Source organism: Notamacropus eugenii, chromosome 3 (assembly GCF_028372415.1).
Source record: "Notamacropus eugenii isolate mMacEug1 chromosome 3, mMacEug1.pri_v2, whole genome shotgun sequence".
NCBI classification, from domain to species: Eukaryota; Metazoa; Chordata; class Mammalia; order Diprotodontia; family Macropodidae; genus Notamacropus; species Notamacropus eugenii.
In genome coordinates this window covers 59,592,880-59,605,432 of record NC_092874.1, presented here as the reverse complement: position 1 = coordinate 59,605,432, position 12,553 = coordinate 59,592,880, and the positions used below count along the sequence as shown (strand labels likewise).

Genomic DNA, 12,553 nt, shown 5'->3' with positions numbered 1-12,553 from the left:
GTGATTGTTAAACATTAAAAAATAAAAAATAAAAAAAATAAAAAAAAAAATAAAAAAAAAAGAAATGAGGCCTTTACCAGAGACACTGGTTGTAAAAATTCTTTCCCAAATTTCTGCTTCCCTCCTAATCTTGGTTTCATTGACTTTGTTTGTGCAAAAAACTTTTCAATTTAATGTAATCAAAATTATCCATTTTGCCTTTCATAACATTCTCTATCTCTTGTTTGGTCATAAATTCATCTGTTCATAAATATGACAGGTAAACTTTTCCTTGCTCTCCAGTTACAAAACATTTTTTACACAAATAATGTCAGATCTAAACAACTGGGAAAATATCAGTTGCTCATGGGTAGGCCAATCCAACATAATAAAAGTGACAGTCCTACCTAAATTAACTTACTTATTCACTGCCATACTAATTAAACTTCCAAAAATTATTTTATAGAGCTATTAAAAAATTACCACAAAATTCACCTGAAAGAACAAAAGGGCAAGAATATCAAGGGAATTAATTTTTTTAAAAAATACAAGGGCACTCTAGCTATATCAGATCTCAAACTATAATATAAAGTCATAATCATCAAAACTATCTAGTACTGGTTAAAAAACAGAGTGGTGGACCAGTGGAATAGATTAGGTACACAAGACACAGTAGTAAATAATCCAGTAACATAGAGCTTGCTAAACCCAGAGACCCCAACTTCTGGAAACAGAACTCACTTTTTGATAAAACTGCCAAGAAAACTGGAAAACAATATGGCACAAACCAGTCATAGATCAACATCCTTAGCCATATACCAAGGTAAGGTCAAAATAAGTACATGATTTAGACATAAAGCATGATAACCATAAGCAAATTAGGAGAGCAAGAAATAGTTTACCTGTCAGATCTATGGGGAAAGGAACAATTTGCGATCAAACGAGATATAGAGAATATTATGAAATATAAGATTGATGTTTTGATTATATTAAATTTAAAAGATTTTGCACAAACAAAACCAATGTTTACTGCCTTATGAAAGGGGGGTGGTAAGGGAGGGAGGGGAAAAATTTGGAACTAAAAAATTTTTTAATTAATATAAAAATGCATTTATATATAATTATTAAAAATGAAATACTATTTTTTAAATTATTGGGAATATAATGAGTTATTATATGTTAACTTCTGAGAAAACTGAATAGTTAATTGGTAAAAGTTATGTTTAAACTTATATCCAAAATGAACAGATCATCTGTATATGAAAATTAAAGGACAATGGTAGATAATAATCTTTTTAAGAATGACATAAAAGAAAATATATCAATTATGTAAATCATTTTTAAAAATTATATTTCACATAAAAACAATTCTGCCTGAATAATAAAAAGATTAGAATTTAAAGACCAATGCCAAAATATTTAGGGAATTAACACCAGTCTACAAAATTTAAGAAAGCTGTAACATTTTTAAGGCTTTAAAGTATTAGCTTAAAATCATCAAGTAAAATATATTTCATAAGGTCACAGTTTTAGAACTGGTAATGACCTTTAGACCTCTTATTGAAACTGACACCTAGAAAGGTCAAAGATTTCCCCAAGAACACTCAGATAACAAGCAGCAGAATTTATATTGAAACCTCAGTCAGCTAACATCAAATCTTTTTTTGTTTTGTTTTGTTTGCTATTCTGCATTATTGTGGCATGCTGGCAGAGATAATGAAAAATAATATTTAATGTAACTCTGGGAAGAAAAGAATGCTATGTGATGGTAGAGCCATGAACAAGTTCAAATATTTTAGAAAGTAATACAGCACAGCATTATGTGCTGGGTATAGCACATATTTAGTAACATACATATCTATATGTATATAATATATACACATATATATATGTTATAACATATATATATGTTATATAGTAAGAGTATATACTTTTTTGATTCAAAAATTCCTCAACTAGATTTATACCTGCAAGGAGGTTACTGATAGGAAGAAAAGTAATATTTGAACAAAAATATTTACATGACCATTATTTGGTATAACAAAAAGCTTGAAGCAAACTGTGTGTCCAAAGCAGGGAAATGACTGAATGGTGTCGTATGAACATGTAATGTAATAAAATTATACCTTAAAGCTAAAAGGACATGAAGAATTTCAAGAAATTGAGAAGACATTAATTAATGCTGCAAAGTAAAGAAAGTAGATTTAAAAGAATGATACATACATTGACTAATAGTATGCAAATGAAGATAACATGAAAAGAACCCCGAAACATTAAAAGAAACATCATATATGAGATTGGGATCACCCTCTTAAAATTAAAGCTCCTCTTTTTAAATAGCTTGTAAGTTACCAAAGTATGTAAATTACCATGCACAATCAGTTAAAATTATTCTTATACTGCTTTTTTAACCATTTTAGGAAGAATATTTTGTCTTTTATTTCTGCATTTATGTTTTGTTTTCCTATTTGTCTTTTCCATTAATGTGTTCTTTTCATTTATAGCAAACGCCCAGAATGAAAAAAAAACATCTTTAACTGGAGACAAAATCCATTGTAAAAACAAGGACAGAACTTAAACAAGATTTAAAGTGAACAAGAAACTCATGAGGGCAAGTGATAGCAGAAGAGAGGGATTAAGTGGAGAAAGGATAAATTCACCAGATCTCAGAGCAGAAGCAAATTCTGTGTAAGTAGGCCATTCCTTAAACGTATCAATGATTGAGCTCCTACTGGTCATGATTATATTTAGTTACTTAAAATAGTACCCTTCTCTTGCAATCAGCTGATAACTGACCTGACACTCATGTGTAACCCAAAAGCTGAATGAATTCCATTTCCCATAATCCTTCAATTTCCCCTTCCATTTGGGATAGTACTTGACAATACTCTCATACCAAAAAAGGACTAAATTAAAAACAAAATTTAGCAATTGAAAAGACATACACTTGACAATCTAAGAAGACATGGTCTGGAATTCTATTTGTAAAATTTTTCTATGGCTCCATATGTTTTAGTCCAGAGCTATGCATTTATTAAAAATTAGAATTCCTAATGAAGAAACTCTTACCAGAGCAGTTTGATACCTACTCTAAAATTTATAGTTTCAGAGAAGTGCTTGGGCAGTGAAATGAAGTGACTTACTCTGGGTCACGTAGTGTGCGTCAGAGGTAAAATTTAACTCAGCTCTTCTATCCTCTTAGACCTGCTCTCCATTCCCTACACCACACTGCCTGTCTATAGTCATGCCCACTTACCTTTAGATGCCCTTAAATTTCTTGATGGCCTAAGGGTTTAATCTATGGTGGGATTAATCTGGGAAAATAGATAACTCAAGTATTTTCCCATCAAAGTTTGTGTTGTAATATGAATCTATGACTTAAGTAGGATCATAGCAGTGAATTATTCCACTGCAATTAAGAAACACTTCACAGAACTTTTTTACACCCAAAATATAATTAGAATGGAGAAGGGGGCTCTTAACATTTTAGGTGTCATGGACACTTTTGATAATATGGCAAAGACTATGAACACTTTCTCAAAACTATGTTCATAAATGTACAAAATATGTAGGGTTGCAAAGGAAACTTCTGAAATAGTTATCAAATTTTTTCAAAAGTAGGTTTAAGGACCTCAAGGTAAGAAACTTTGAATCAAAACCACAAAAAGAGTAAGACACTCTCCAAAGGCACGATAAAATCAGATTGAACTTATGGCTAGTCAGTAGCCAGTTGTAGCACATGCATCAATTTGTCTCCATTTTTTTCATTAACTATTCCCCATCTGGTAAACATTTTATTCTTTCCTCTTAAGACAGGAGACACAATGGAACTAAAATAAAAATGTTTATTTTTTTATGGTGGCTACAACTAAAACTGAGTTCTACAAATCACTAGAATTATTATTCTTAATGTTTCATCATTACCAAGTAATTCAAAACTCCATCTCATGGAGTGCACATGTGTGCACATACAGACAAATGCTCAAGTGCAGACTCTAGGTTCATTGTCCCTCACTTTCCCATGCAGAGTTCATCATGGATTCAACACCATGCCAATCCTTTGTCTATATCTCACATGGTTCTCCATTACTTCTCAAATCAATTAAACTCATAAAAAAAAGAACTTCTTCACCTCCTGTCTCATACACACATGTAAGGGCTAGATCTCCTTATCACCATTTCAAACGTACTTGATGGCCAGTGACAAACAAGATGTTGATTCACTTTAAATAGCTTGGGCACATGGATAATTAATTATTTTGAACTATCTGATTCCTACCAGAACTCTCAACTTCTATACTAACCTACACTGAAACTTTTTAAAAGCTGTTGATAACAGAAAAACAGGTTTAAATAATCCTTGCCCCTACAAGGAAGCCAGGGATATTAAATACATACTTGGGAATAAGTAATTTTAAAATATTATTAACTTTAATTTCTTTGTCTAAAGGGAAGGTCTAGTTAACTACTCAGTCACAGAAAGAACAAAAATGTTTTAATATTCTTTTTACGTTATTGTTGTAACATTCTAACTAGTAACTTCGGATTCCATTGATTAACTGACAATGAAGAGTTCCAGACAAAGTATAGAAGAGTTCCTTCCCTTCTCTTTTCTTTACCTCAAGAAAAGACAAATAGAGGGGATCAGAATACTCAGATGTGATGACAGGACAGGGAAGAATATTTATAATTGCCTACATTTATCTAGTAATTAAAATATAGTATCTCCTCAAAACACCTTTTTTATTCCAGTGTAAAGTGTGACTATGTAGATGCGGTAGGTGCTTAATAAATGCTTGATGGTTAACTGATTCCCTCTCCACTCAGGAATTTAGCTATATTCTGTATCTCAGCCAACCAACTAATAGAAGGGGAAAAAAATCACTGCTGACATCATATGCCCCTCCATCTTCCATTCTTGAAATTACTTTGCATGTAAGGCCCTTAAAAGAAAGATTTTTGGATTTTGTCTTTGTATTCCTAGCATTTATTGCAATGCCTGACACAAAGTAAGTATTTAATACAAATTGAAAAAAAAGAACAAGTAGGATTGAGCTAAAATTAGCTTTCAAAATTATTGGACAGCTAAGTGATGTGAGAGACTTGAGCTAGAAGATCTGATGTCAAATCTAGCCTCAGGCATTTAATAGCTGCATGATCCTGGACAACATACCTAACTTCATTCCCTATGTTTCCTCGTTTGTAAAATGGAGATGATAATAAGAATATTTACCTCCCAGGATTTTATGAGAATCAAATGAGAATTAAAATCTTGCCCTCTTCTCCCTAACCACTCCATTTCTTATTTCTGTAGCTTTATAAACCCTAAATTTTTACTTTGCAAACTGGATATGATAAATTATGTAGAAGAACATGAAAACTGAGATAGAAGTGGGGCACAAGGAAGGAATACTGAATATTCCCATATACCTACACTGCATCTGCTTGCTTATCCAATTTCACCCACTCTCACCTCTGTCCAACTCAGTTCCAACTCAGAGCTAACTTTCTAAACAAAAGAAATAAATATGGCCAGGGCTAAGCATTCAAACACAATGTAGAAATCTGGAAATGTCCTTGGGTCCACTGTGCACCATGCAAATTCATCTCTGTGCCCTGCATGGTCTTCTTTGGCAAGAAGGACGAACACACAATCTCCGCCCTCCCCCCCCCTCATTGATGCCTCAATTGACTTAACCTTATCTACAGTTTATTCCATCCTAGACCCCACCCACCTGTTACAAAGCACAACCTTGTAAATTACAAAGTTTTAAATTATAATAGAGTGACTGGCTCTTTTGATAAAAGTCATTATTAACATTTCCTGATGCTGATAACAAGTGCATTTTTGGCTTTGATACATGCCTTAAGGCAGAAAGAGAAAATGTTGCCATGGTTTCAACTTCACACTTTGATCAAATATTCAACTTTTGTTCTTACCGTTGATCTCTGAGGACCTTTGATATCATCTGAAAAATCACAACAGATTTTTTCAACTCTCTTTTTCCTTCACCCCTGAAGCAAAAGGTAGTATGACATTGGTCCTCTCCCCATCTGCCCTTCTACCTAACTTAAAATGCCAAAGCTCTACCATCCCTTCCAACATGACCTTGGCTTTACTCCATGACTTCCCTCAGCATCTCCATCTGGCTGAACATCAAACAGTAAGGTTTGGTACAGCTACATCTGAGCAGCTCCTAATGCTCAACTATTGACATTCAAGAAGCAGTCACACAGGTTAAGAAATCAGACAGGAATCAAGGGCTATTTAGGTTCAATGGAACATAACCAGAAAAGAAAATGAAGTAGATATGTTCACATTTGATCTTTTCAATGTTTCCTCCAGCCTTCTTTAACTGCTTCATCAGTTTCTCCATGGTGTCCTGGACTTCATTGTGCAATTACTAAACATAAAACAACTTCTCTTTATTGATACAATAGCAAGCACCCTACATACATCATATATTATCCCTGTATCTAATATGACAAATTAAATTTTAGAGCATTATCTCATAGTAATTAATTGCATATTGCTCATTTCTAATAGGCATAGAGGTCAGGAGGAAAAGTTTGTGGAGTTCATCAGATCTGAGATTCAGAGTACATTTTAAAGATGTACAGACTGAGGCTGAGAGAGGTTGTAAATTGCCTAGAGTTATACAGAAGTAAGTAGCAGAATGAGGTTTCAAATTCAACATCCGTAATGCCAATGTTTTTTCCACTGTACTATGATGTTCTTAAAAGTTTATGAGTTATTCCTATCAGAGTTATTGCGTTATCGTATCTCTTGAATGTTTTCCTGAATTTTTTAATCTATTTTTAAGTATAGAAAATGAAATCATAGTAAATAAAAGAATGACTATGGTAACTATATTGTATGGTCATGTAACAATATATATACATTTGATGATAATCCAACAGTAGACTGGATTTTGCTGAGTAGATAGATGTTCAATATGAATTAGTAGCGTAATATGGCAGCCTCCAGCAACCCACCTGGCTTACAGCTTCCTTTTGTTAGTCTTTCAGTATTATATTGTATGTTTCTTGGGGGAAGGGGCTATCTTACCTTTATGTATTTCTATGCCCAGTACTTAGAACAGTGATAACACACAGGAGACTCTTAATAAGTATTTATTGGCTACTATCAACATGAGAGGATGGATTGAAGAAATTGGAAGAATGTTACCCAAGAAAAGACATTCTGAGGATATGAAAGGTATATTCTGATATCATAAATGCTGAGAGAAAGAAGAGGAATAAGACTTCTACTTGACTCCGAAGTACAAAATTAGGACCAAGGAGTGGTCTGTAGACAGGTACTGTTTGGCTCAATTTAAAGGAATATATTGCAATTATTAAAGAAATTCAAAAGTGGCATGGGCTGTCTCCTAAGACAGTAAATTCACCAAGATTAGAAGTCATCAAATGGAATTTGCATGATCACTTGTCAGGGTGTTAGAATCTGGGTTCTTGTTTAGGGGTTGCCTGTTGGGTCATCAGTTGGCCTAGATGGCTGACCTTTAAATCTCTTCCATCTCTGCGCAGCTGCATGTTATAGTAGATATTTGTTTTTAAGTAGATAAACATGTTGATAAGAGAAGGAATTTCATTGTTTTGTTAAATCTAAAAGTGAACACATGTCCTTACCTTATTATTATACAGTCCCAGAGTCAGAACACTATCTGCCATAGCATAATAAAATTGAAGATGGCAATGTTTCCCAAAGCAGTAGCACTTAGAGCTGATAAGATATGCACTTCTGGAAAATGTGCCATTATTAGCTCCCACCCACATGTAGTGACCTGAAAAGAAAAGGGGAATGTGACATTTTATATATTTAATTACTTTTTTAAACAAAAAACTATATTTATATACTTTTTTATAAAGTGGTACCAAAAAAGAACTGCTTTGTCCTAAAGGGTATAAAATAGCAATAAATGGAACCAAATGAAAATTATAGAATGCATCTCCAGCACATCATAACCTCTAGTTCTTCAGCTCCTTCCTATTGTCTTAGTCCATCACCACTCTTCTGGTACCACTTCCCTCCCTTCAAATCTTGACTTTAAAGTTAGCCATTTGGTAATGTACCATTCTCCAGCCTTTAGCCTCTACTTTGTGTCCTTCAGGGTATCATCAAATTTGGGCCACCCTCCACCATCAACTTCCATTACTTGTGTCAAGCTATAGACCACTGATGGAACGAAAGAAAGGACAATCCTTTATTTTATTTATATTTATTTATTTGTATTTATTTATTTATATGCTACACTTCGAATTCATGGTATCCAGCGTTCACTGGTCTCTCATTGCTACATGCCAATCTGTTTATTCACTTGGCCGAGTATTACTATATATGTCACCCAGTTGTCATGCCAAGAACTCATTCATCTTTACTTCTAAAAATCTTTTTGCATCACCACCTAAATCTTGCCAAAGTTAACTCAGCTATTTGTGCTTTTAATCATATCATCACCATTGTCCCATCCAGTCCCTTCTCAGATCTTGCTCTACTGAACTTTTAAAAAAATTATTCATCCTTCATCTCTTTCTGTTGATTTTTTCTCTTCTGTTTAAAAACATGCACAAATGTCCCCTATCCAACAAAATGCTATCTTCTTGCATTATCATCTAGTTTCTTCTCTGCCCTTTGCAATAAAACTTGGGAAAAAATCATCTGTATTCATTGTTGGTCCCTCTACTTCCTCACAATCATTCCTTTACATCAAGTAGTTTGACTTCTATTCTGCCTCTCAAATGAAATTTTTCTCTATAGTTAATTTTTTTTAGTCAAACCTGTGATATCACTGGTTTTGTAAAAACCCTCTAAAAGGAATTCTTTTTATCAGTGATGGTTAGCACATATAGCTAGGTGGAGACAGTACAAGGAGAGAGAGAGTTGGGCTTGGAGTTGGAAAGATTCATCTTCCTGAGTTCAAATCTGACCTCAAACACTGACTAACTGTGTGACCCTGGCAAGTCACTTAACCCTGTCTGCCTCCATTTACTTTTCTATAAAATGAACTGGAGAAGGAGATGGCAAATCACTTCAGTATCTTTGCCAAGGAAGCTCAAAATGGAGTCACAGAGAGTTGGACATGACTGAAATTATTGAACAGCCACATGCTTAGCAATATACAGTCTCTTCAAAGAGTCTCCTTGGGCACAGAGAAGTTGAGTGACCCTTCCAAAGTCTAATGAGGTGGGCTCTCTAGCCACTATGCCAGGCTGTCTCCCAAGGTCAACAATAACTCCTTGGTTTATAGATATAATGGCCCCATCTTAGCGCTCAACTTCTTTGACCTTTCTGCAATGTTTTGACAATCTTAATCACCCCATTCTTAATGTTACTCTTGCCTGCCTTAGTTCCAGTGATACTGCTTTGGTTCTTCTCAGATCTGTTTAATTATTCCTTCATAGTGTCTTAATGGTTTCATTCTGCATTCCTTGATCCTTTAATTTAGGAACTTTCCAAGGCTCTATGTTTAACATTTTTTTTGTCTTTTTATGTAATCTCCCTAAGTGATTTCATTGATTCCCAGGGTTTCAGTTAGTGTTTCTAATAAGATGATTTTAAATCGTTCAGATTCCAAAAACCCAGGCAAGTCTCTCCCTTTACCTCCACATCCACATTTTAAAATGTCTATAAGATTTTCTCTACCTGATGGATTTCTCATCATTTCTCACATTCAATACATATGAGACTGATCTCATCATCATCATCTCACCAGAATCTGTTCATCTTCCTATTTTCCCTATTTTTGCTGAGGACCACACTGTCCTCCATTGTAATGGTAATTTAAATGGGAAGGTCTTTCTCATTCATTAATAAGCCCATGTGACCTGCCTGGGTCATATATGAGTCTAAGGTACATGGAGCCTGTGGTAGAAGAATTTGCTGAATAGGTAGAACAGGAAGAGATGGAGCTAGAGCAGAGCTAAGGGGAAATTAGTCATGAAAATAGTCAGAGCTAGCAGGGATACAGGCAAGCAGAGAGCTGGCTAGAGTAAGTGAAAGAGCTTGTTTGTGATTTTGTTTAAGGGAGGCTGCTTGTGATTTGTTTAATGGAGCTGTTTTGTGGAAAGCCGAGCAGGGGAAAGGCTTGGAGATGTTGTTGTCCTTTGTTTTGTAATTGTATATAGACTATGATGGATTTGGCTTTCTAATGTCTGAATATATGTTTTGGCTCTGTCTTCCATGTGAAGGGTCTGTTGTATTTTGTGATCCAGAATTATGCCCGAATATTCATGGCTGCCATAGGCTCTGTGAATATCACTTTAGCACTACAGTCATCCAAGTCTTAAATCACAGAATAATATTTGATTTATCTCTCTCTTTATTTCCTACTCCAAATTTCCTTGAGATTTCATCTTGGTGCTATCTCTCTTATCTTTCTCTTCATTCACACAATCATAGTCCATCTTTTTTCAATGAAATATTGTAGTAGTTCTCCAAAGTGATCTCTCTGACATTAGTCATACTTTGTTAAAATCAACCTGCTGCAAAAATAGTATCTCTAATGCTCAGATCTCATCACATATGGCACAATAGAAAATATTCTTTCTATTATTTCTATTGTCTCTCATCCTTACTGTTTAGATGACCTTGGTCATCACTTCATTTCTCTAGATCACAACTTCCTCATCTTTAAAATGAGGGGGTTGGACAAGATGGTGCCATAGGTCCCTTCTGGCTCCAAATCTATGCTCCCGTGATGAACATTCTCCCAATCATATTGTTCCTTTGCCCAAAAGTCTTCAATTGCTCCATATTATATGGTATAAGAACCAAGTTTCTGAACATCATATTCAATGCCCTTCACAACCTGTCTTCTACCCACTTTTTGAAGCTCATTTCATTTTCTTTCCTTTTAAGTACCTACATTACAGTCAAATTAGTCTACTAACTCTTTCTCAATCTTACTTTATAGTCTGCTGCCCTCATTTACATATGTAGGTTCTTCCCCTAAAGTAGAATACTTTACATCTTAGATTGTTGACATTTGAAGGGTATATCTCAGATACTGCTTCTTTCATGAAACTCTCCTTGGTCCTTGCCTACTAGCTGAAAGGGACCTCTTCATCTTCAAACTGTCAAATTCCTTATAACACTTTGTCTATCTTGACTATCTTGCAGTTATCCCATTCAATCTGCATAATACTTATTAGTATGCATATATCTTACCCTATGAGATTGCAACTTAACTGAGCCCAAGTGTTGTCAGTATCCCCACTCCCTTTCACAATATCTTGCATATGGTCAATCAACATTTATTAAAAATTGACTATATACCAAATATTGTGTAATGCACTGGGCATATAAAAAGAGGCAAAAGACAGGCTCACCCCTCCATAAGCTCAGAATCTAATGGGAGAGACAACAAGTAAACAAAGAGGTACAAACATGCTATAGTCAGTCTAAAGAGGAAATAAATTAAAAAGGGAAATCACTAGAATTAAGAGGGGCTGGGAAATGCTTCCTACAGAAGATGGGATTTTATTTGGGACTTAAAAGAAGCCAGGGAATCCAGAAGGCAGATATGATGGACAGAATTCTAAGCAATAGGGAAAGCTGGAGAAAATGTTCAGAGCCCAGACTTGATGTATCTTGTTCCGCATGAACATTTGCTTAATTGAATGGAATCCCAGGGAAAAAAGGTCTTCCCTTGTCATGTAATATGACTTAACTTAAGCACAAATCATACCTGATACAACAAATCACTCAATTAGCAAACATTTATTAAGGTTCTACTATGTATCAGGCACTATGCTAAGATGGTCTCTAAGGTACCGTCTAACTTTCATACTATTCCCTGTCTAGTTCATAAGTAAATGCCTCCAGTCATGTGCACATGGTAAATTTTTATTATAAATACATAGTCTAATCTTCTTCTTAATTTCTAAAGATAAATTTGATGAAAACAAAAGGGATTAGAATTATTAGAATCATTTTCCTATTAGAATAATCTCCATCTCCACATATATGGCACCATCTCTTTGGTAGCCTTTCATGTTCAGTTAGTCTCTATTTATTCTTGTTTTGAGGGGGGTTTTTTTTGGGGGGGGGGCAATCTATGTGCTTCCTTCTCAGTAGATTTTCAGTTTTTACTCTTGGGCATTCCTTTGACATAGGACCAACTTTGAGGTATATAATACATGAAATGGAAAGGGGAAAGAGAAAAGTGTGTTGCATTTCATAAAAGGAACCAGGAAATGTAAGATCTCCACAGTCCCATGAAACTTAAGTTACAAGTTCTGTTTCACAGGACAAAATGGAGACTACATATTGCTTTTTCTTCTGAGGAAGAAAACCATTTTGGACCTTTCTTGATTTACCATATACCAAGATCCAATAGAGAAGTTTTCAACTCTATCGATTAAAACTCAAAAGCTTACCAAGTGCCTGGAAACTCTACCTTCACTTATGAAAACTGTAAGTGCATTATAGTAAATTTGTGTAAACTGGATATGCTAATCTACAAAAATGTCACCACCACATGAATTTAATCTTTACAAGGTTTTTAATTACTTTAGAAGAAAGATCATGAGTCACTAGAAAGGTTAAAAACCT

General features: G+C 34.5%; 1 protein-coding gene across 3 annotated transcripts in view; it reads right to left on the bottom strand.

Annotated features, from left to right (window-relative positions):
- The window catches only part of MALRD1 (MAM and LDL receptor class A domain containing 1), a 1,140,778-nt gene that overhangs the window by 776,738 nt on the left and 351,487 nt on the right, over nt 1-12,553 (bottom strand). For all 3 annotated transcript variants that reach the window (XR_011976660.1, XM_072651641.1, XM_072651639.1), the window contains exon 8: nt 7,630-7,784. Coding sequence is in view for 2 of the 3 variants with exons in the window: in XM_072651641.1 (XP_072507742.1) it covers nt 7,630-7,784 (155 nt within the window). In the remaining variant the exon portion in view is untranslated. The remainder of the gene's footprint in view (nt 1-7,629; nt 7,785-12,553) is intronic.